Source organism: Lissotriton helveticus, chromosome 5_1 (assembly GCF_964261635.1).
Source record: "Lissotriton helveticus chromosome 5_1, aLisHel1.1, whole genome shotgun sequence".
Taxonomy (NCBI): Eukaryota; Metazoa; Chordata; class Amphibia; order Caudata; family Salamandridae; genus Lissotriton; species Lissotriton helveticus.
The window spans coordinates 616,819,570-616,845,145 of NC_136065.1; the positions used below are offsets into that span (position 1 = coordinate 616,819,570).

General features: G+C 45.6%; 1 protein-coding gene across 2 annotated transcripts in view; it reads right to left on the minus strand.

Moving 5' to 3' along the window:
- Positions 1–25,576, minus strand: part of THAP3 (THAP domain containing 3) — a 143,797-nt gene that overhangs the window by 108,753 nt on the left and 9,468 nt on the right. For both annotated transcript variants that reach the window (XM_078642978.1, XM_078642977.1), the window contains exon 2: positions 6,490–6,694. In XM_078642978.1, coding sequence (XP_078499104.1) covers positions 6,490–6,694 — 205 coding nt within the window. The remainder of the gene's footprint in view (positions 1–6,489; positions 6,695–25,576) is intronic.

Here is a 25,576-nt window from a genome sequence, read left to right on the forward strand (position 1 = left end):
CTGTATTTAGTGCCTTCCCGTATCTAGTCACAAAGTTAGATTGCGGCTTCATGTCAGGAACACGATGTCTGGGGGAAAATTGTCAGCAGAGGAAGGAACGATTCATATAATTTGTTTGCAACTGCTAGCCAGTTCCTTTGAGGTTAAATGTGTAGTAGGGGAAAATGTACATTATTTCCCTCTGCTTTGGATGGACAATGTATTCATAGTAAAATATGTCAACCACCTCAAAGGATAGCAAATCAAGGCTGTTAGCCGAATTAGCAAAATATTACTGTTATTACTGCCTGGGCAAGCAGCTATTGGTAGCAACAGTATAGAGGTTCCAGGCAGAGCAAGAAAGTGGAGGATTATCATTCCCCTTATTTGATGGACACCAGCAACTAAATGCTGATGGCGGTAATCGTACAGAGGCTGCAGGATGTTTCGACGATCTGTCGGATCAATTTGTTCATACAGATTGAATGTAGAAGTTCCTCATTTGGAGGCTGGAGACAGATGGTGGGCCTATGGATGCTCTTTTCCAGGAATGTATTCAGGAGCTTACTCCCATTTAAAATGATCCCCACAGTACTGAGAGAATGCCAGATTGATCATGGTAAAGACATTTTGGGATGTACAAGCAGAGTTTCCAGATTTTCTAGAACTTTCTATGGATTTTCCAATCCAACGTCTACAGAGAAAGATTATTTAAAGGATACAAACTGCTCAAGGGGATCCTTGTCTAGCAATGTGGAAGGTTTCAAGGACTGCAGAGGAATCTCAGGGTTAAAGGGGAAGCTGCGGCTTTCATTAATGAAGTTTGAGCCATGGAGCCACAAGTCTGCTTGGTAGTATACAGATAGGGAAGAGCAATCAGATACCATGACTGGGGCACCATTTTTAATATTTTGTCCACATTGACACAAGAGATTAGACCAACAGGAGAGTTCATAAGTATAGGTCAGCGATATCTGTTGTGTACCTGGAGTGGGCAAGCAGGTAAGGGAACATCTGCTGCTATGTATAATGCTTAAAGGATTTAAAGAGATGGCCCTTCAAAGGACAGAGTCTCATTGCTGGGGAATGTGAGTACAGGTGTTTCAATCTTTCTGGAGGTGGCTAATAATGATACTGTATCAAAGTGCCAGGAAGCTGATTTATGGAGAAATGGACTACCGAATACTCCTCCACTTAAGAAACCCTCTGCACTTGCTTATAAAGGGTTCTCATGTTTTTAAACATAGGAAACGCTTCACAAAATTAACTTTTCTTCCTTGCGCTGGTCGTCATTGTGCAAAGAAAGCTCAAGATTTTCATAACCAATACAAAAATGATTTGCAAATAGTTACATTATACATTTTTCTCTTTAAAAGTCTACAAACTGAAGTTTTGGTTATCTGCTCGCAGAAAAACTAGCTTGAAATTGGTATATCTTTATTTGGGTTAACGGGTTCCTGGATCCATATCACCCAACGCCCTGGACAAATTCTTCAGGCTCAAGGGCAATACGTTTTTCTGTTTATTTTGTCTGCTTGACAAGTAAACTCACCCACCTGTAGCACAAACCTTTTTTTCTGTTTCCTAGTTGCATATACACACTACACATAAAGCTTGGTCTGGCGACAAGCCTTTTCTATGACAAAACCTTGGAACTCTCGCCTCATGCATGACCATTCTCGAATCAGCTTCATCAATTTCAGGAAACAATCGTCTTTACTCTCGGTAGCTACTGTCATGTCTCTAAAAGGCTAGGAAATAATTCATTACAGCCAAGAGGCTTTGTAGTTCGTGAGCTTTGGAAGGAACACATAACATAAAAACTGGAGCCTTCTCTTTGCTCCTTAACATCATTAATATTAACAGTGACACATATATGGTTATGGTTTCTTCATTTATTGGGCTGTTCCACTGCCACTCTAGTTGGGGCCTCTGCAGCCAACACAGAAAGGTGGGTGGCATACTGCCTCTTACAAGCATGTGCTATGGCTAGATGATTAATCCCCATTACTATGATTTGCTCCTATACCACTCTCTGATATACATGCAAAACATAAAAACAATTCCCACATGCCTACAATGCACGCACACGCTTTCCATTTTTCTTTATCTTTTGCACTTCAAATTCATGCATAAGTGCAGGATAAAATTCGGATGAGAGCACAACTTTGTTCTCATGCACATCAAATTACAATACATGCAGGCCACATGAGAGACACAGGCCCTTCCATTCTTAGCACTCCCACAGAGTGGCACGCTCCTAGTTTTCATTGTGCTATGGTGCATAGTCAGCAGGATGAAGAACTGTGTAACTTCAAATACACTACAGTACAGAACACCTAAAGCCTTTTCAGGCAAGCTGACTATGCTTTTATGTCTGATCTCTTGTAAAATACTTTCCTATTTTTGGTGGATGGAAGTCTTTTGTTAATTCACAAATTACTAAATCACCCTCCATAATTGTGTTGTATCCAGCCTTCCCTGAAATAACTATGGGCCCGATGTAGGACACCAAATTCCGGTCGGTAACGGCCGATTTCGGCCGTTACCGACCGGTATTTGGTTTTTGACATGTAGGGGCCTTAAATTTTACAGAGCGGTAAATTTACCGATTCGGTAAAATACCGAATCGGTAAATTTACCGAACCGGTAAATCTAGATGTAGGTGGCACTGAAAACAGTGCTACAGGCCCTTAAGAATTCGTTTTTTACCACGAAATAATATTTTGTGGTAAATAACGAATTCCAGTGTACATGCACATCTGTGCATGTACACCTGTGCCATGTGGCACACATACATGCCCTAAGGGCATGTATGTGTGTCACATGGCACACAAGCCTCAATCAGGGGTGCAACAGGGTGTCAAAGTGACACCCTGCCACCCTTGACTATTCGGTAATTTTGTAATTGCCATTGATTCCTATGGGCCTCAAGACCCATAGGAATCAATGGCAAATACCGAATCGGTAAATACCGATTCGGTAATTACCGAATCTTAACGATTCGGTAATTTTTACCGAAAATTTACCCACATAGCATTTATCGATTTGTAAATACCGAATCGGTAAAATTCGGTATTTACGAGTCGGTAAATGCCATTTACCTACATCTAGCCCTATATGTATTGTCTACTGTCTTAAGGTTTATGAGTAAATAGTCAAGAATTTGAATTCTAGGGAAGTTAGTCAGTTTTTAATATTCAACAGGTAGTCTGTTAAAGCATGTCTTCTCACACCTTGACGAGATGAGTGGAGGGATTAATATTCCTAGTTTTGGACTCATTCAAATAGAGAGCTTTATAAAGTAGGGACAGATTGGAGGACAAAGAAAGGGCAGATGATTGGAATGATTCAATATTCAAAGAACGTTACTTTAGGAGTACAGAAGATGGCTTAGTGGTGCATGGTAAGCTTTAAACTAGCATATAAAATTCAGTGTCATTCGACAGAATAACACTTCTCGTCCCCAACATTTAAGAAAGTCTAGATTCTATTAAAACTGTAGAAGAAAGTCTTGTCCAAAAGCACGAAAGGAAAAGAATAGATATCAGGCTCTCGGGGAGAAAAGAGTGGTATAATGTTGAGATTTTTCTAATGTAATGATATTGTACAGTAATAGATGTAATGGTAAAATGCTTTAATTTTTTAGAGTTTTCTTTCAATATCTCAGTACCAGACAAGTAAGAATGTTTTAAAACGTGTATTTCTGTCGGGGATATGCGAAGAATAAGTAAACATTATGCTAGGGCATAATTTACATTATGACAGGGTTATTCAGGTAATTTCATGAATTTTGTGTTACTACTTTTAGATAAAAATCTCGAAAGTATGTCATTACGACACTTCACATAATTATGAGCCGTTTGCAGTAAAAACTTCCCAAGAACAAGATATTCACTGTAAAAATGTACTGCGCAGGCACTAGAACAGAAGGCGAGCGAGCTGTTTCTTGTGCTAATTTTTAGTGCAAACTGCATTATTGTGTCAGAATTTGCCAGGAAAATGCATTTTGTGCTAAAATGTCGTGCAAAACAACAGAGCTTTAGTTTGCAATATTTTGAAAAATTTCACTTAATTGCGCAAAAGCAAATTATGCTAATTTTGCCCACCATTTGAAAAAAAATTATGAAAGAACATTCTATTGGTCTGAAATGATGGAATGGTGTTGTGGTTAGAGTTTCCTAAAAATTGATGGTACCATGGTACTCACATCAAAGAAAGAGGAGTCTATGAAGTGGGATAATTATAGCGCTGGGCTGTGACGGCAAAGTGGGTCACATGACAAAGGTTTTCTTTTGGACTACTTCCCCTTAGGCTTAAAGTGAATGTAATCTTGTAAATTGTTTTCATGCAGATGTTGGAAGCAGTGAAATTTGAGATGTACTATAAACACCTCCTTGTCTTTAAGTCTCAAACATTCTTTAAAAAAGTTATTGCAGAGACCCGGTCTCACCCCCGCCGGAGTTTTCCGGGTCGGGGTCTCCGCTTGGCGCCGGAACCTCGATTGCGACCGTGGTAAGTCCCTGGTCTCCCTCTGCGACAGCCCGTCCCAGAATTACTCGGTTCCCCCGGGGAAAGCCGGGACTCGGGGGGACGTGAACATGGATGTCTCGGAGCAAGGTTCCGTTGGACGGGCTGAGTCTGAACCGTCGATACGATCTGTATTGGCAGCGCTCTGGGCTCTCCATTCCCATGTGGAGTCCATTGTCCGGAAATCGATTGCAACCGCACACAGCATCGGCCAAGTGGGAACGGACCCTACACCGTCCCAATATCCTGATCAGTCCATATCACCCACGGCAGTCCCCGTAGCAGCGATGGGCCCCGTGCTACGAGAGGTGTCGGAGCTTCATTCTAAAGTGATGGCCGATGATCGTGTACTCGATGTGCCTTGTAGATCGCCAAGCCCTTCAACATCGCCTTCCGAGCTGGTTCTCATTGTCGCTCCCCTACCAGACGCTCGCGCTCGGAACTTTCTGTGGAATGGTTCGGTGTCTTATCCCTCTTCGAAGTCTTCCATATCCTTACAGAGACAAAAACGCAGAGTGCTTATATCGATGAGGGTCACCGTTGTCACCAATGGAACTTCTAGGCACCTTATAACTTTGCCTCGACACACATGGAACTGTCCTGAACCATTTTCACATCTTGACTATCCTGCGGAAGAGACAGTCTGTTTGGAGGTGGCCCGTATGATTGACCGGAAGGGTCAAGGTTGAGACTGACTGTCGGGGTTTGGCACCATAGGTTTTTGAACTGGGTTTAGTTGCCATTGTGTTGACGGGAGGCAGGGTGGTGTTTACTGTTTCCCCTATTTCGTTTTTAGCTATGCTTGCCTATAGAGTTTTGTGTTTATTATGGGGATGTTTGGTTCTGGGGGCGGGGGGGGCCCGTATTGTGGTGCTCCTCCTCCACTTTTTTCCTACTTTTAGGGATTCGTTAGCTGGGGCGACAGGCACACTGCTAGTGGGGTTGGGCTTTAGCCATCTGCAGGGGTGCAGGGTGGGGGGATTTTATTTTTTTTGTTTTTTCTTATTTTTGTTTCTATGGCCCTTTTCTTTTCCTACCTTTTTCTCTTCTTACACGAGATGTGGGTGAATTATCCTGAGCTGCGCTGTTTTTCATATCTGGGAGTCATGGGCTCCTTTTTAAATATCCTGATTTTGTGGGTGGACAGGCTCTGAGGGCCTCAGCCTAGCGGGGTGGTGGATTGTTATGTCATTGCTCCTGCCAAATTTTCGCTAGTGTTGATGTCTTAGTAATTGCTTAACTGGAATGTATCGCTTCAATCTTTCTGCCTGTTCCCCTCCGTACTGTGTTTTGTTGTATGATGCCAGATATGTCCACTTCTCACTCTTGCTTTCTTCAATTAATAAAAACATATATATAAAAAAAAAGTTATTGCAGAATATTGTTATTGCGTTTTATAGGAGGTGAAATGTTTGCTCCGAAAATAATCAAATGTGCAGTCAGAATGTAATCAAATTTGAAAAATACACTTTGAAAACAATGGGAACGAACCTAAACTGTCAAGTTATCATGAGAAAAAACATATGCATAAGTATTACTTCTATTACATTAAAAAAATCCAAATAAACAGGTCTGCTATATAAGAACTGAACTTTATATTTAATATTAACATGTCTTCTTAATAGATTTGTGAATTTACAAACAGAAATTATGAATTAAGCAGTGGGGCCATATTTAAGTAGTTTTTTCAGCCCCACTACACAAACATGCAAAGCTGTGGAAATCCTGTAAAATGTTTTAAGATCCATTGGCTGCATGGAAAACATATATCGCTTCATACAGAGCTGATGGTCTTTAGGAGAGGATGTGAACAAATGAAAGATACATTTCTCTTTGGAGCAGAATGTCTTCTCAGCTGACCAGGAGAAAAGAGGACTTACCAGCATGCATTAATAAATGCAAATTTACATACATGCAGTGCACTGACACATAAAAACCTCTCAGGTGAAATTGGATGATACTAAAAACATGCATCCTTACCAGTAACTTTTCCAGCCTCTGGTCTTCAGACATGAAGACGGTGGGAATTGCATTTTCCTTTAGGTTCTTCCTGTTCCCATATTTGCTGAAGCAGTCTGGTATGAAATGGGCGGAGCAAATGACTGTGTGGCGCTTGGGGTTAAAATTAGCATATCCAATTCGGGTAATCCACTCTCCAAGCAAGTCAGGCCTGCTGAATGGGAATCTGCAAAGTAAAGCACATTCCATGATTTATATTAGTTGTTATATTAGTTTGTGCAATTTCCATGCCTTGATCAACAAATGTAATTATGTAAGCAATATTATTTAGCCTATTTAAGAAAAGAAAGGATGGAAACAGCTATTGGTAACATATATTATTGAGCACATACATGGAATTTCATAGACCGTTTACTGTTCAGCAATCAAATATAGACACTATTGTAAGGATGGGCATATCATGAAGAACCTATTAACGCAAGTGTGAAACAGCTTCATAAAGGGAAGTATGTGAATAAGACATGGTGGGAGAGAAATTGCAAGAGAAAACGGTCTCAGTTCTTTTGTGAACTAAATGTGTTGTGGTGACAGTTTTAGATTCAATGTGCTGTAATTCTTGAGTTTTGGCATTTAGCTGCGAATGGTAGTCTTCGGATCCAATATTTTTTTGGCTTTTTGGTTCATGGTAATGTAGAAGCTAGGAGTCTAGCTTTGGGTTGAGAATATAGAAGGTAGTACTGATGGAGTAACTTCCGAATTGTTTGGGTCCCAGAAAGAGCTGAAGGCATATACTTTTAGAGCTTTTTAGAACCATGGACCAAAGAAACACTGGCCTTGCAACATGCTTTACTGTGGAGAAGGCCCAAAGAACCCCTGATCCCATTTCACCTCCAGGAGCCATGCACAGGGGCATCTTATCAAAAATACTTTATTACAGGGACAGTGATAAGGAGACCCTCAACATGAAGGAAAAACATGCAAATCCTCCCAGTCTACACATAAAGAGTTCAGGAGCGTTGGAAATAATTTGAACCTGCGAAACAGTAACTAAGTGCTGTGAATCTTTAATATATATGTTGCTGTTCAAGCGTAGCTTACGAGTGATACACAAATAGTTGCTCACATTTTTTCACTTCTCTGGGAGAGGTGAGGGACTGGTTGGAGCAGTGTAGTCGACCTGAGAGACATCCTCGACCGGCAGGAGGGATAACCTCTAGGAGATGGTCGGGCAGATCTGGTCACGACAGCAGGAAGGCTTGGAGAAACAGATCTGCACAAAGGGACTCAGAGGTGGTGGTCAGGGATGATGACATACAGACTTGAAAACCACGTCAGTGACAACATGGCAACCTAGATGAAGGCAGGTGATCTGGAGCCACTTTCACAAACTGAAATGGAACCAGCTAGGATGGCAGAGACAACTGTTGAAATTTGAAACATATCCTGACACCAACATTTAAGTAACCAAAGGTGTAGTGAGTTAAAGGCAGAGGCTCATTATTATCCTATGTTTATTGATTTGCTAATGTTATTAAGTTTGCCACACACCTTAAGGAGACAACTAGTTATCAAATTAAGGGGAGTTAGTGCAGATGGATGTAGCCCCAGAGGGTTTCACAGTACAGGTTAGGGGAAACCTCATGGTCTAAGATAGTGGAAGTATTGAATCCCATAGATTGGTTGGGCGGGATGGAGTGAGCACGTCACATGGCCGTCAACTGATTCTACCTGGGGGTCTAGATAGGGATAAAAGGGGCACAATCCTTTGTAATAACAGTCTATTTACTTAGGATTAGATTGGCTGCATAATAGGTGGTATATACAGAAATGATGTCTTAAACCAAGTACAGAATCAGGATCCACTCACTTTTATCAGAGTGCCTAACTGGGGGCAGAGGGAAAAGCGGGGTCAGTGCATGGCTAGAGTCACAAACGGAAAACATAAGTACATTTCAGATATCAATACAAAGGGAATTTGAAGACCACATTCAGGTGGGTGCCTCTCTAGTATGCAGATCCAGGAACATAATAACTAAGTAACATATAAAGGAATGTGTTAATATATTAACTTTGTGACTTGGCATGTTCATGCACTTAACAGATAAGCAAAAAAGAACCAGGGTGCTACATATTTAAGACTCTACACTACAGCATAGAAATAGCCTTTCTACAGGAGATCCATCGGACAGAGTGGAGAAAAAAGTAAAGAAAAAAATAGAAGAAAAAAATAACTCCTGCTAACATGTCTACTTTGAAATTAAATGATGAGGCTGTACCAGCTTCATGCTTCGCACAGATATAGGTTTAGAAATCAGTTCACACTTCCCACAGTTCCTTTATTGCATTTGTTGGGGTGCAGGAGGCTTTCGTGGTAAGACCTACCCAGTTTTTCCAGTACACGTGATTGGAAGAAATTGTCAGAGCGGTCTTGAAAGAGTTCCCAAATACCCCTGACTAGTCACAGACTTTGTGTCCCTATTAAAACAGAAACTGGGACACAGGGAGGATTCACCAATCCAGAGAGTACTAATGTAGGACAGGATATAGACACCCTTAAAGGAAAATGATACCCAAGACCCCATTAGAATGGTAAAAAACATACTTACAGTCGCAGGAGATATCAAGCAATGCTTGAATTAAATAATTTCAGTTTAACTTCCTGCTACACATTTATTTAGACCCAGAACAAAAAATAGAAAATGTAGCCAGAAGATTATCTCCCTGCCATAGGTGTAACAAACAAGAAGTGTCGTTTTTACAAATGCCAGATATGCAAGCACTAAATATTGTGGAAAAAAGTGCTGGCACTACGTCCTATGGCGGCACTACGCCTAATGTGCACACCTAATCAATGCCTATTAAGTATAATCCAAAGTCAAACACACAATAAAACAAATGTTTGACACTGAGATTAACAAATTTGTGACACGGTGGTTAACATTAACAATAAGCCATTCATTGCCTTTATAATGAAGCTGTAAGAAAGGACCAAAAAAAACATCAAACGATCAATCCAGTTCGGCAGATTTGATTAGTGTGCTAATCAGGAATTTAGAAAATGAAGTCTTACAAAAGCAATAATTCAATATGTAAATAAAGGCAACAGCACACAGTGTAGTCGGTTTATATAGGAGAGATAATGTAATCTATAAATGTAAATATGATTGATGTTATGCATAAAATATGCTACACTGTATGGTATGTTGTTGTGTACACCAACGCTATGTACTACTGCACTCCAGTCTGATTTGCTAGGTTTGTAATCTTTTTTTATAAACCAAACAAAGATATAGAAAAGGATACTGCCACAGACCTAGAACACACTGATGGAGCGAGGAAAATTTGTTCACTTATGTCGACCTGCTCCATATGAGCTAAGTGCTAGCGCACTTGGTCTAACTCTTTGCTCGACTTGCTAGACAGGAGCCTGTAAATTCCTATTCTTGGCTCTCTGACTACCTAGGAGGAGTTCTGAATGTTCCGGAAGACTGAAAATCCCCCACCAATAATGGCAAAAATAATTGAGATAATCCTGGTCCTCCTCCATAGCATTTTTCGCCCCACATTAATTGGGTTATCGTCAATATTGTTAATTAAGTTGTATCTGATCATTGATTTAAAGACTCTCTTAATTCCATGTATTTTAAAGTAAACACATGACAAAGTACTTTTATCATTTTTTATTGAATTTATTAATTTGAATATTCTTGTTATCTTAAGTGCATAGCTTGTCTTTTGTGCTTACATTGCCTTTCCTTATATTTTACCTGGGCTTGTTACTTTACATAAAAAACCTCCTCCATAGCATCACCACCAACAATTATTTCTAACTGCAACCTGTGCAAGAATAGAAACTATGAGATCTCGAAAGAATTATGATTGTACTAGCTAATGATGCAATGAAGATTGTGGTACTTGCCTGACAAGTTTTGCTTAGAAGATTTCCTTTCTTTCAAGTTGTTTAATGTTAATTTGAACTGACCAACACTGTTCAAAGACTACACAAAAGGGTCGAAATGCATGTTAAATCTTGACTTATGACAAACTCAAGAAATATTTATTTAAATGATTATGTATAAAATAATAGCGGAGACTATGTATCCATTACCTTGTTATTCTTTCCTATTTTTCACAATGCCCATGGCCTTGCAGGAACCAGAGCATCAGCAGCATAATTAAGTACAGTGTTCTCAGTTTCTACATGAGCACGTGCTCCGGGTAATTACCAGAGGTTAAGATTATTTCAAGCAGTCCGACATAAATTTTTTCAATGATTCAGTGAGGTACCCTATGTGTGAAAATTGTGCCCAATGTGTCCAAGCTAAACAGGACTGAAGAGCCCAAATCAGGGCCAAACCCGGTCTTGGGTTGCTTGTGGCCTGGATCAAGGAGGACCTGGCCTGGCAGCTCGGCCTAGACCATGGGTACTCACAAAAATGTTCTAGGGGTATAAAATGTATGCACTAGGGTGTGCCCAAAGGCCACATCGATGCATTGGCATTCCCAATGAGATGGGGTATGTCTGGAGATTATTGGGACAGAAAAGAAAAAAGTATTTTTTCAAAATGAAACTAGGAAGTGTTTTATTAAAAAAATATTATGAACATTTTGTAGCAGTTTATCTTATACTCTGTGTTTAATGAATATTCACACTGCTCTCACAGGAAAGGACCTCGTAGCATTATATGCAATACCTTTCCACAGTGGTCCAACCAGGATGTAACTCAGAGACCCATCCTCTAGTTACACACAAAGAGGTCAATTACGATGCAGTTCGGAAGGGCTCCGAATCGGAACCCTTGTTTCCGAACAAATCGTACACAGCTCCCAACGACCAATAACGATGCCGTAAACCGGTAGGGCTGTCCGAATAGGTTCAGAAAGGCATTCGAAAAGGTCGAGTCTTTCGGAGCCGAATCGTACAGCTCTATAGACTTGGTTTCCGAGCGAGCAATTAAGATGACCGATTCGGACAGCCGCTCCAATGATGGTTTGTCTGGAATGAATCGACTGTCAGAATCTGCCTTTGAAGGCTGTAACAGGGCCCCCTTTACCCGGGGCCCTGCGAATCGGGCCCGTGGAAATACCCAAGGAACCCCCCCTTTCCAACCATGCACAGTGTGGCAGGCAAAATGGGGTGGCCGACACAGGGTGCACGATTGTCCCCAGCCACCCCTTACTTCAATGGGAGCCTGTGTTCTCTTTCGGTTTGAGTCTGACCGAATCTTATCCGGAAGCATCCAGATACATTCAAATTGCTCGGTTGGACTTACCCGATCCAAGTCGTCCCAAAAGCATTCCGGGATGGATTCGGTAGGAATGCTTTCCGGACAAGATCGGAATCGGTCCCATAGACGTGAATTCTGTAGAGAACGTATTAACTAACTGTGCTTTCCTACCAAAACCATGAATTTCCATAGCTCAGTTTCACTTGCACTAATTTTTCATTTAAGGGTTTTGCATTACATTTTATTTTCAGGTACCTGTAGGTTATAAGGACATCAAAATAGTTACAGAATATTATTTTTTTAACTACCTGTCCTCAACCCCAACCTCACTGACACCCCCCCATTATGCTCACAATAACATTTTCTATAACTCTCATCTAACCTTTTACCAATGTGCAAGGCTGCCTTGTTGAAAGTAGAAGGAGAATTATCTGTAGAAACAAAGCCCATAACCAAAAGAGTTTAAAAAAGTGCCTTCGCAACATAATGTTGGCCTTTATGATTCTACGCTTTGTTTCTATTGTCATTTCTGCTTGTTCTATGAGCAGGACAAAGCTGCTCATAAAACAAGTAGACCTAACTATATAGAAAGTAAGTCCAGAATCACATGACAATGTTTCTGGGTTAACAGAAATAGCCAATAATGAACTGAAGCAGATTTCCAACCCGATTTACCAGGGGTGGCAGAAGATGATCAGCAGGCCACAAGTAAAAGGCTATATATACTTTGCGTACCAGTGGGCTAGACTGGTCCTATTGGAGCAGAGTCCAGATGATTTGCACATGGCTGGGTCCAAATTGAGGTGGCATGGTGTGTGAAATAATGATGGTCAGGGATGAGGCCCAGAGTAATTAACAGTGGCTTAGACTATTTTGAGCATTCCAACCATCACTTTTTTGTATGCTTCTCACCTTCTACATGACACGTCATCAGATGCATATTCTCAGGGGAAGTAAAAGGGGCTTTTTGGTGCACAATAATCTGCTATTTTGGATGATTTATTAAGGCTCCCCCTCACTTTCAGAGCTATGCGCGCTAGTTAAACCCTGCACCCCTAATTGTTCTTTGTTTTATACAGGATGTCCCGTTATTATCAGTCCTGAATAGAGCCCTACATCCAGTTGTGTGTCAAAACGCAGTTGACAGTGGAAACAGACCAACTTGCTTAATTTCTGCAAACTATTGAAATTATTATTAATTCTGAGGAGTTGCCTGTTGCCCAAGAACAGCCTTCCTTCTTTTTGTATATATTTCTGGGTGTTTGTCATTTTGTTTGTGCTCCTTAGCTCTTTTGGCATATTATATGTATTTGTATGCACACTATATCTACCAATTACGTTAATTGGTGCTCTAGGTTCACAATGAATCACATGTGAAATAACAATACAAAAACACTTAAATCTCTTTGTGTCCATTGTAATAATTTTTGGTTGTTACTTGAACGTGAACTGTTTGTGCCAGTACTTAATTAAGTTTGGTGAGTGTCTTTTGACAAGAATTTGATTTTATATCAAATTGGAAGGCGCCACCGTACACAGAGAAATATATAGCCATGGCCATTAGCAGTCAATCGCCATTCACTCATACTACAGCAACCACAACAGATCCTAGACAGACTCTCATAGAGAAACTAGAGAAAGCCAAGAAAAGTACGCACCTAACGTCATCCCCCCACGTAAACTGAGTATCTGAAAGCAGGGATCATTCTATTAGGTCTACAAGTTAAAAACATCCCAAGCTTGTTTCATGAGGATAATAATGTCAGGGGAGGTTTTAGCAGCATCTCTACCACTTGCTCCCACCACTGGATGATGATAGGTATAGGAACTGTGTTGGAACAAACTAAAGAAGAACTGAAAGTAATTGATGATTTATAAAAAGAACTTCTAGGGACTGATGCCCTAGCAGAGGCCCAAACAGCTTTAGACAAATTAAACAAAAGTATATCAAAGTTCAACCACGTGGAGTTGAAGAAGAAGAAGGCTGACAAAGTGACAAAATACATTTAAAACTTCTCTAAAATAAAAGCTTACCCATATTTAAGAGAGGACGTTTTATACAGCAAACCCCATATTCCATAGACCAAACACTTGAGGCATATTTAAACAAAACAAGAACATGACGTTCTCTGACTCATCCATGGGTTCAGACTAATCAGATCCCCAAGAAGACCCCAGCGGAGCCACACTTGAGGCATATTTAAACAAAACAAGAACATGACGTTCTCTGACTCATCCATGGGTTCAGACTAATCAGATCCCCAAGAAGACCCCAGCGGAGCCACACATCGGGGACAATCCCCTTCGACTTTCTTAGTGAGGGGGGAGAGGGCAGAGTAGGCAGGTGGAAACAATGGCAAATGCCAGGGGACTGCCAACCCTGGATTGCGTTTTCCAGATGGAGTCCACTGGGACCTTAAACTACTCATCCAATAACAGCAAACAGGACACTGACATGTCCATCCCTATTTTGAATTTACCCAATCACCTCCTATCCTCTGATGAGATCTTCTTATTGAGCAAAGGACTGTTGCAGTAAAGTGCCCTTTTTGACATGGCCACCTCACACTTTTTGCCTGGTATTTGATGTGATTTCGACTGGAAGTTCACAGGGTTCCTGCTAACCAGGTCCCCAGTGCCAGATGTCTTTCCCAAAACTGTGCAATTGTTTATCCAAGTGGCAATACCTTTATTACCCTCTATAAGTCCCTAGTAAATGGTACCCCTGGTAACTAGGGCCTGAGGCACTAAAGAGGGTCCCCAAGGGCTGCAGCATGACTTGTGCCACCCTAAAGGACCCCTCACGAAACTCATGCAAACTGTCACTGCAGGCTGCATGTCTTTGTGCTGAAAAAGTGAAAACACGACATAACACACTTTTCTGTATGTCATGTTCCAAAACACTGCATGTAATATTTGTAAGTCACCCCCTACAGCAGGCCTTGCAGCGCAAAGGCAAGATGCCTTATATTACATGCAAGAGCTTATCTTCATGAGCAGATATGCCCTGTGCTGGTTAGTTCCATTACTGCCAGTACAGGGAAGCCATTTTAAAACATGTGCTGGACCCTGGTGAAAAGAATTTCCCCAGCTACATGATGGCGTCACTGAAAAGAGGGATGATTGGTATTAAATATCTCATATTATTAAACTCGCACCAATGCCAGTTTCGGATTTAATAATAAATGCACCCAGAGGGCACCTAAGAGGTGCCCCCTGAAAACCTGCCAGCCCCTGGTGCTGACTGACTTTCGTCAGCCCGCCACCAGAGACGAGTGTCAGACCACCCCACTCCCCTCCCCTCCCCCCCCCCCCCCCCCCCCCAAGTATGAGGGCATTTGCTCTTGGGAAGTAGGAAACCAGGTCTTCTTGGGCGGGGGGGGTCAACTCCACCCACAGGATGACCTGAAGATTAATATTTCAAGGCAGAAGAGTTTCAAAGCTTAAATCTTTGTGTCCATTGTGATCATTTTTGGTTGTTACGTGTACACAAACTGTTTGCGCCAGTACCTATTTAAGTTAGGTGAGTGTCATTTGACAAGATTTTGTCATATTTATTATACTCGAATATAGTATTTTGTACTGTTTCCCGTGAGAACCACTGTAGCACTTATTAATCATGGATCAAGCAACACAGAGTAAGCAAAACACTCAAAATAATTATGAGCAGCAGCCACATCGCCCATATTTGTTTGGGCATTGATGCTACAAAAAGGAGTTAAGTACTGGACTCCATTGTTCCTCAAAGTTTGATTCATTCTAGGTAATTCGGAATCTCCTGATCCTTTTACCACCCAGTGATGGTGGATAATCAGAACTCCACAAGGTGGTGAACTGAAGTGACATTAACACTGCTGATCCAACAACTCAGAGTTTACAAAATGATGCAACTTCTTGTGATATAGCCACAGCTGGTCAAACTAGCTAAGTACCTAATGCACTAGTTATAATTTATAATCAAAGTTACAACAATGTGGTAGACTGTGGAAGCACTACATATTAAATGTAATTGTTTACAAAACCCTCCCAAGGTCTTATAAGGTCTGGTTGCATGGTCAATCAATCAATCAATCAATCAATCAATCAGGAGTTTGTTAAAGCGCGACTACTCACCCGTAAGGGTCTCAAGGCGCTAGGGGTGGGGGGGGGGGTTGGAGGGGTGCAGGTTCCATTCCATCAAGGAGGGGGTCTGTCGAAGAGCCAGGTTTTGAGGTTTCTTGCGAAGATGGGGAGCGATGTTGACTGTCTGAGGTGGAGCGGAAGGGCGTTCCATGCTTTGGCCGCGAGGAAGGAGAAGGAGCGGCCTCCCGATCTGGTCTTTCTGGTGCGGGGGACCACAGCGTAGGAAAGCTGGGCTGATCGTAGGGTCCTTTGGGGTGCGTGGAATTTGAGTCGGCTGTTCAGGTATGCTGGTCCGGTACCGTGGAGGGCCTTGTGTGCGTGGGTGAGCATCTTAAAGGTGATTCTCGCCTCGACGGGGAGCCAGTGGAGTGTGCGCAGGTGCTGGGAGATGTGGCAGTGTTTTGGCAGGTTGAGGACCAGTCTTGCGGCGGCGTTCTGGATGTTCTGTAGCTTGCGGATGAGGTTTTTGTTTATTCCGGCGTAGAGTGCGTTGCCGTAGTCGAGTCTGCTGGTGACCAGGGCGTGAGTGACTGTCTTTCGGTGTTCGAGGGGGATCCATTTGAAGGTCTTACGAAGGAGGCGGAGGGTGTGGAAGCAGGAAGATGAGACAGAGTTGATCTGGCGGTCCATTTTGAGCTCGGAGTCCAGGATGATTCCCAGGTTGCGTGCGTGGTCTGTGGGGGTTGGCGGGTTTCCGAGGGCGGTGGGCCACCAGGTGTCACTCCAGGCGTCGGGGTTTGGGCCCATGATGAGTACTTCTGTTTTGTTGGTGTTTAGTTGTAGGCAGCTGTTTTTCATCCATTTGGCGACGGCTTCCATGCCTTCTCGAAAGTTGCGTCTGGCGGTGTTGGGCTCGTTGGATAGGGAGAGGATGAGCTGGGTGTCGTCTGCATATGACACGATGTTGAGTCCGTAGGTTCTGACGATGGGGGCAAGTGGAGCCATGTAGACGTTGAAGAGCGTCGGGCTGAGGGAGGAGCCCTGGGGGACTTCGCAGGTGATAGGTGTGGGGTCCGAGAGGAAAGGGGGGAGTCTGACCCGCTGCGTCCTGCTGGAGAGGAAGGAGCAGATCCAGTCGAGGGCCTTGTCCTGGATTCCTGCATCGTAGAGTCTGCGTATTAGGGTGCGGTGGGAGACTGTGTCGAACGCCGCTGATAGGTCGAGGAGGATGAGGGCTACTGTTTCTCCTTTGTCCAGTAAGGTGCGGATGTCGTCTGTTGCGGCGAGGAGGGCGGTTTCCGTACTGTGGTTTTTTCTGAAGCCGGATTGGGAGGAGTCGAGGATGTTGTGTTCTTCAATGAATGTGGCGAGTTGGCTGTTGATGGCTTTCTCAATGACTTTCGCTGGGAACGGGAGCAGGGAGATGGGTCTGTAGTTTTTGAGGTCGGTGGGGTCCGCTGAGGGTTCCTTTAGGAGGGGGTTGACCTCGGCGTGTTTCCAGTCGTCGGGGAATGAGGCGGTCGCCAGGGAGCGGTTGATGGTCTGGCGGAGCATGGGTGCGATGGTGTTGGCGGCTCTGTTGAAGATGTGGTGGGGGCAGGGGTCCGTGGGGGCCCCTAAGTGGATTGACTTCATTGTCTTCAGTGTGTCTTCGGTGGTGAGTGCTGTCCAGTCATCAATCGCTGGTTTCCGGGTGTCGGGGGTGGTTGGTGAGGGTTCAGTGTGTTGGTTGTCTTCGTCGAAGTTGTCGTAGATGCTCTTGATTTTGTGGTGGAAAAAGATGCTGAGTTTGTTGTTGGTCACAGGTCCTTATTTAGTTATGAAGTACCCAGTCAGATTGGGTTGGGGTTTACTAGGCTCCCATATGGATTTGTTCTCTGGAGCTCAACATAGCCCTGACCTAGAGTCTGCTCTGTCCTGCTGGAGATAGATGATGAGAGCGCTTACCAACTGCCCAGGATCCTTGGAGGTGGGGACTCTCTTCGAGCTAAGGAGCCTGCTGACAGGACTGTTTTGACTGAAGTTTCCCATCCCTGGGGCACACCATCTAGTGTTGCCCACTCCAATATGGCGGAACACCCTGGAGAGCAGATGTGCTGGAATACAAAGTCCTGATGATGACGATGCCACATTTCTATAAGGCATCAATACGATGTTGACTTGTGCCATGGACACATACTTTGTATTGTAACTGAAGGGCCCTGTTTATCTTAATTGTATGAGAAGCATAGTGGACTGACCACACTATCGTACACTTCACCATCAATGATGCCCAACAGACCATCACCAGGCATTAGATCTCCTCCCACTGTAGCTAGAGCAAGGTCACCAAACCTCAGTGGGCACAGGCCTTCACAACCTCCTAACCTGAGGCCTCAGCAGACCTGAACCAGGCCGTCCAGAACTTTACTGCCTCGATCACTGGCAGAGCTGTTCCACCTATAACATCCAACAAGAGCCCAAAACACACAAGCTGGTACACCCCAGAACTCAGGACCACCAAGTGCAAGTTTACCCTCTTTGGCACGCTTTCGTAAAGAACTGAAAACCTGGTTCTTTCGCGAGGTCTATTTGTAGACGTGGACTCGGTGATCTGAAGACATTTGGCTGCTGTTTGGCGCCTTGATGCCCTTGGGCTAAGTTGCGCGATATAAGTCCCCCCTCATTCATTCATTCATTCAACTGCTACCATCTGGAGAAATGATAGTGCGCCAGCAGGTACCACGCCGACAGAGCAGCTCACAAAACAGCCCTCAGCAACTATTACTGGCACATTAGAGTACCCAAGAAAGCAGCCATCAACACCTGCATCGACTCTGCAGCCAGCCACACAAAGTAAATATTCAAAATGGTCAAAGAATTCTCCAACCTGACAGCCATATAGAACAACATCCACCCATTTCAAGAACTCTGCGACACTCTCGCAGACTACTTTGACAGCAAGATCACCAACATATATAACAATTTCAGCTTCTAACTGCCTCCCTCATCCCAGCTAACACCAGCCAAACCATCACCACCTGGTCACTGCTTACCACCCTCACCCATCATGTCTTCCATCCACTCCGGGGCGCCCACCGACCCCTGCCCCCACCCCCTCTACAACCTCACAACAAATCCTATAAGCATGCAACTCACCAGCATCTTCAACACCTCCACCTCCACAGCAACCTTCTCGGAGAGATGGAAACACACAGACGTCAGACTCCTTCCAAAAAAGCCTCTGCTGACCCAAACGACCTAAAACAATTATCATTTGGGGGGCGTGGCCAAGATGGCGACCTGAGAGGCAGCAAGACCATGGGGCTCCCCGTTTCGATCCCGGCCTTCTCATAGCACTTGTGCCCCGTTTTGGCGAGGATCAGAGCTGGGAGCACCGGAGAAACGTGGAGCTCGATTGCGGTGCAGCAAACGAAGTGGGAAGCCGTCATACCACGGCGCTGGGCTCTGAGGGGTGCTGCCGCAAAATGGCGCCCGAATGAGCCCAGCGCAGTAGAGAGGTTGCCTACAGCCCATGAGAAGCCCTGCTATTGCCCTGCCCGGATGAAATCTATCACCTGTCGGCCCAAGGAGTCCAGAAGTGCGGGGCGGCACCGAAGTGGGAAGCAGTAACAGGCAGAGAGGACAGCCGGCAGCCGGGAAGGGTCCCTGTCGCGGGTGATGCATAAATCGAGGTCCGGGCGTCTGGGCCTGTCACCCTGTTCAGTGCCGTCAACCCCATTGAGTCTGGCGCGTGTGGGGCGCACAGCCGGCGCTGCTGACTGCCCCCTGGAATTGAGGTGAGGCGCGGCGGCCCCGTGACCAGAATTCGGGGATCGGCGAGTCTGGGCAGCGCGAGAGCTTGGCGCTGAGGAGAAGGCCCATCAGGAGCAGCGTGAAAATTGAGGCCGGTGCGGCGGGGCCTACGTGATCGGCCCGTCCGCTGCCTTTTACAGCCCGGCGAGCGCCCGCAAAGATGGAGGTAAGGAGCGGAGGGTGGTGCCCACCAGAGCCCCTGGGACTGCAGCAGCCCGCTCCTCGGCGCCACGGGACGTTGTGGATCGGGAGAGGGAGCACCCGGAGGAGGCCCAGAGCGGCGACGGGGGCCCCAGGGGAGGCCCATCGAAAGTACTATCCGGACAAATCGGTGGGGTGCCCCGCAAGCGAGGGGGAGTTCACTGGTCCCACCAGAGAGTGGCAAAAGAATCGGCCGAAGGCCAAGGCAGTCAGCAGGCCAGACTAGTTCTGATGTGTGTGCCAGCGGTGCCCCCCCCCCCAAAAGAGTGACCGGCAACAGTGGCCCTGAGCTCATAATCTCTCAGGGTCCGGACGCAGGCTACACCGGGACCCAACCTTACAGAAGCACCTGCTCTATGGTAGAGAGGCCCCATTAGCCATAACTGTGAACGAAGGGAGGCACGGAGTGGGAGGCCTGGAGAGCCAGTGTTCAGCCCTCACAAGCCCGGCAAGACAAGGGGCCCCCTGGACTACAGCCCACATGCATACCAGTGAGTCGGAACCACCCACACCTAGCCAGAGGGGCGGGGGCCTACAGGATACGGTTCACCCGCTGCCCTTATGGAGGCACGGATCCCTGGTGAAGGAACGGTCCACCTTACCGCCCTCGGAAAGTGGTCCTAACTGCGCACCTGGCACCCGTGCGGCCCGGCCACGAGGGCTGGTCCCTGAGATCCCAAGCAGCCAGGAACAGAACTCGATGGTCGGTGGCGACGGAGTATGGCTAGCGCAGAGAGAAGAGGCGGGAGCACGCTCACCGACATGCTCCTTAAGGGCCCTCCCAAGGGAGACAAGGGTCCCCCCTCTCCATCAGCGGCTAAGCAACTCACGGACCAGGGGGAAGGGGAGGTACCCATAACCAAATCCTTCCCCGAAATTCTATTCAACTCCTTGCGTGAGGACTTTCAGACACTGAAGCAGGAAATGGCCGGTGAGCATCGAGAACTTCGCCGAGACGTAGACGGTTTGGATGAGCGGGTGGCAGCTGTCGAAGAGGCGGAACAATCCAGGAGCGAAGAAGTGGAACAACTCCAGCAATAACTCATCCGCCTCCGAGAACAACAAGTTGATCTGCAGGCGCATGCAGAGGACCTCGAAAACAGGTCCAGACGGAACAACATCAGGGTTCGAGGTGTGCCATCTAAAGCAGAGGGGGAAGAGTGTTGCCGGCTTCCTACAAGAGATGCTCCGGGAGACCCTGGGGTAGGCAAAGGACTTTGACATTCGTATAGACAGAGCGCACATAGTCGGCCTGGCGTGCCGCGTGCCTGCCCCCCCACCTGACATCCTGGCCTTCCTGCCCGACTTTCCTTTAATAGAGAGAATCCTTCAGGAAGCGAGTCAGAAACAACCTCTCAAGTACCAGGGGCAACCGGTGGCACTTTATCGGGACCTTTCTGTCAGGATCTGTATCTACCCATCATGGTTATGCCTCACTTATGCCCACTTTTACTGAATTGACATTCTCACCCTGAATTTACAAAGCTATATATATATATATATATATATATATATATACACACTTTTACAGGTACCAATGTTTGTTGTTTCTTATGTCTCTGTGTGTTTTTGCCAATGTTTGTTTGTCTTGTATTTGTTTGGAGCATTCATGTCCCTGTGCAGCTCCTGTAGTTACGTCAGAGACCACGTTAAACCAAGGGACTATAAAAGGAGCCACGCCCTAGAATCCTTGCGGATTATTAAGAAATCTTTCCCGAGTGCAGAAGGTCCGTTGTTGTTCCGTTCCGGTTTTTCTTAAAGAGACTCCTTCCTGAGAAGTCAGTGGATTGAAGATGATCCTGTCTCTGTATTTCTTTGAAAGAACACGCAGGTAGGATCCATCCTTTGTTATTTCGGCGCGCGGCTGGAAAAGGCTCATTTTACCGCGTATCTGCAAAGCAGCAGGCAGCTTGATGCGACTTTGCTTCTAACTACGCGTCTTTCTACCAAAGAAGTATTTTTTGCCGAATTTGTACATTTACTCATGAAACCAAGATTCCTGATTCTTTATTTAGCCTAAAGAGTACATCGTAGTGCATAAATATTTTGACCTAGACTTTGTTTATTTTATTAGAATCCTATATGCACATGTTTATCTTTTTTAAGCGATTACGAATTTAACACAAGTGTTTAACAAACTATTGGACATTGTATATTACGATCTCTGGTCATTTATGTATCGCTTTTTTCTTCAGCATGAATCCAATGCAATGTAAGAATTAACAAAATCGTAATCCTGTAATTACTTATACTTGGAAAGTCAGTCCACAGATCAGCCTTGTTTATATCTTATTTGCATATGATAATTGACTACTGATTTATATTTCGTTTTTTCAAAAAGAGATATTAGGAGTTATTACCTAATACTACAAGTATTTCCTGATTCAAAGAAAAGACTTAATAGGTATAGATATCTTAGACTTTGTTATCTACTTATTATAAGGTAATGGTAATCTGAGTGTAATTAACTCTATACAATTCTTAATAAGAATAGTTTTTTCTTAAGTTTTATGGAACCAACACCATATACCTTCCTGTAGTACTTCTGTAGGTACTATCAACAAAGAGACAGAAGTTTCCATGTTCCTGTTGTTTTGCTTTATACCGTTCCAGATCTCCCTCCCCGCAGTACCCTCCCTTACCTCCCCTCGTCTAGCCACTTTGATCCTCTGCGGAACATTTTGTGCAGAGCCAAAGCTGCTGGAAGGTGGGCTTTTGGGTACTGCTCCTGAGGAACATCAACCATATACTAATTATTTACGGTTCCTGACACTTTCAGCCATCACATTACACAAACGGAAAGCATTTAAAGTAGTCACAACGTTCCTGCGAGATAAGGGTGTCCCCTTCTCATGGGCCATCCCTTCAGATTGATCTTTAAGTGGAATGGGATCCTGCACCAGATGAGATCCCTAAAAGACTTGCGCCCTGCTGGGTATTGAGCTCAACGAAGAATCCCCCTCGCAAGAAGCCTTGCAGCGACCTTCACAAGAACTATCACAGCGACCTTCACAGAGTGGGTGGCAAAGGGTTGGCCGCAGACGATCACCCAGAGCAAACATGAAACCGGATACTGCCACCGTGGCTCAGAACCAGGCCTCGGCCATCCAAGAGGTGTCCAGAGACACATCAGCAACGGACTGACCTTGCTAGGCGACAGGTCTCTTTCGTATCACAACCATGCAGGTCGGGGGGGGTGGATGGGGGGCCGGACGGATCGCCAATGCCACACGTTCCTTCACATAACTTCACCAAAGGCCTGTGTTGCGTGTTAACTGGCCTGGGACTATGAAACGACATTGGAGTCTCTCTGTTGGGGTTAGGGCGCGGGGTGGGGGGGGTGTTGGGGTTAGGGTGGGGGAGGAGGGGCGCCACTTATCAGGCGGAGTGACGTTCAACAGTTGGTTTGTTGGGGAGGGGGAGGTGGGAGGACGGGTGGTCAGGTTGGGGTGCGAGAGTTGGGAGAATTGCGGGACAGAAGGGGTGGGAGGGAACCAGTCTGCTGACAAGGGCTGAGGCCCGCGTGCAGGGTACAGTGCGAAAGGTGGATAGTAGACTGCGCAAGAATTACATCCCGGTAATGAGATGTCTGAAGCTACATTGAAAGTTCTTACACTGCACGTGAAGGGGCTCAACAACCCCATTAAGCGGCGTGCTGTCCTGTCATATTTAGAAAACTCAGGCACCCGATCTGCTTACTTCAAGAAACCAACTTACTCACTAAAGATTGGCAAAGGATGAGGTCCCGCGCGTTCCCTCAACAGTTCTTCTCCTCCACTCCTGACAAAAAGGCGGGGTCTCGATTCTGGTTGCCAAACACTTTCATGGTCAGGTTTGGAGATAAGGTTGGGGAGATCAAAGGCAGACTTCTTGCCCACAGCATCATGGTGGGAGGCATGACAATGACAGTGGGATCCCTTTATGCCCCTAACAGGAGTCAGGAGCCCTTTATCAAAAATGCTTTGTCGGAGGCCCTACATTCCCCCCGACTCCTTCCTACTTATGGGGGGGGACCTCAACTTGGTGATGGATAAAGAAAAGGACAGATCTGGCCACCGCTTTGGCAACGCAGGTGCAATTTCGGCGGCAGGGAAAGAGTGGTTGACACAGAGAGGGTTGAGGGACCCGTGGCGAGTTAAGCACCCCGAGACCTCGCACTACACTTTTTATTCTCAAGGGAACCACACGTACGCCAGACTAGACCACTTTATAGGCTCCTCTGAGTTGGAGACTCGGGTAGTGGATGTGGATATCACTCCGGCAGCCATTTCAGATCATGAGGCCGTGGAAATAACGTATCGAGTCCCGCACATCAAGAGACCACCTGGTCGGTGGAGGTTGAGGGAACCCCTCCTGCAACGTAAGGAGTTAGTCCAACAACTCCGTAAACGCATCACTGATTATATCGAGCTTAATGACCGGCCGGACACGCCTGTGGTGGCGGTGTGGGGGGGCGTTAAAGGCAGTGGTGAGGGGTGAACTAATAGCCATTTCGGCGGCGGAGGTCAAAGACCGCAAAACCAAACGGGAATCCCTAGCGGCCAAAGTGGTTGAACTGGAACGGGTGCACAGTCGTACGGGAGCTCCAAGAATTTGGAAACAGCTAAAGATCGCCAGAGCTCAACTGGCAAGTCTAGATACCGATCGGGCTGAAAACGCTGCTCTCAGACTGCGACACACATACTACGTGGGGGGGAACAAAACAGGACACCTCCTAGCGAGCGCATTTCGGGCCAAGGTCCAGCGCTCAAAAATGTTAACCTTACACAACAAGGAAGGGGAGGAGATCCACGGCGAGGCACAAATAGCGGGGGCGTTCAGGGACTATTATGCATCTCTTTACAAGGCAAATCCCACACCCGCAGATAGTGCCGAAAATTACCTGCACGGCGCAGCCATCCACCGCGTTGAACACAGCAAATGCAGGGTCCTTAGATGCACCTATCAGAATTGAGGAGGTGGTCAGCACCATTTCCCCACCTCAAACCCCTGAAATCGCCAGGTCCTGATGGCTTCTCCTCCGGTTTTTACAAGGTTTATTGTCCGATACTCTCTCCGATTCTTACTAAACTTTTTAACTCATTCCAGGGCCCCGGTTCCATCCCACCTGACATGCTAGAGGCTGACATTATAGTGCTGCCTAAGCCGGGCAAGGATACCACCCAGTGCTCCGCTTACCGGCCTATTTCCTTACTTAACCTCGACCTCAAACTTTTCACGGGGGTACTAGCCTCAAGGCTTGGACCTTATCTCCCGGGGATCATAGACCCGGACCAGTCGGGCTTTATCCCCTGTCGACAATGCAGCGACAACACCAAACGCATACTCCACTTAATTGACAAAGCCCATTTCCAACAATCCGATTCTGTGCTCCTGGCCATCAACGCTGAGAAAGCGTTTGATCGCGTCGATTGGGGTTTTCCCGAGAGGGTTCTGATACACTTTGGCATTGGGGAACGCTTTCGAGCGTGGGTTGCAAGCTGCTACCATCATCCACAGGCGAGGATCCGTATCAAGGGACTGAGCTCATGCCCCTTCGAAATCCAACGTGGCACCAGGCTGGGGTGCCTACTTTCACCCCTCGTGTTTGCGCTCTATATCGAGCTGCTAGCACAGAGGGTGCGCGACAACCCTAATATTCGCGGCATAACCTTCGGCGGAGAGCTACACTCAATCGGCCTCTACGCTGATGACATTTTGGCGGCACTTGACAGTCCTAGGCGCTCGGTGCAGGCCTTTCTAGAAGAGGTGGAGGCCTTAGGCATTGTGTCAGGCCTCAAGATGAATAAAGGGAAATCGCTGATATTACCACTTGGTAAAAA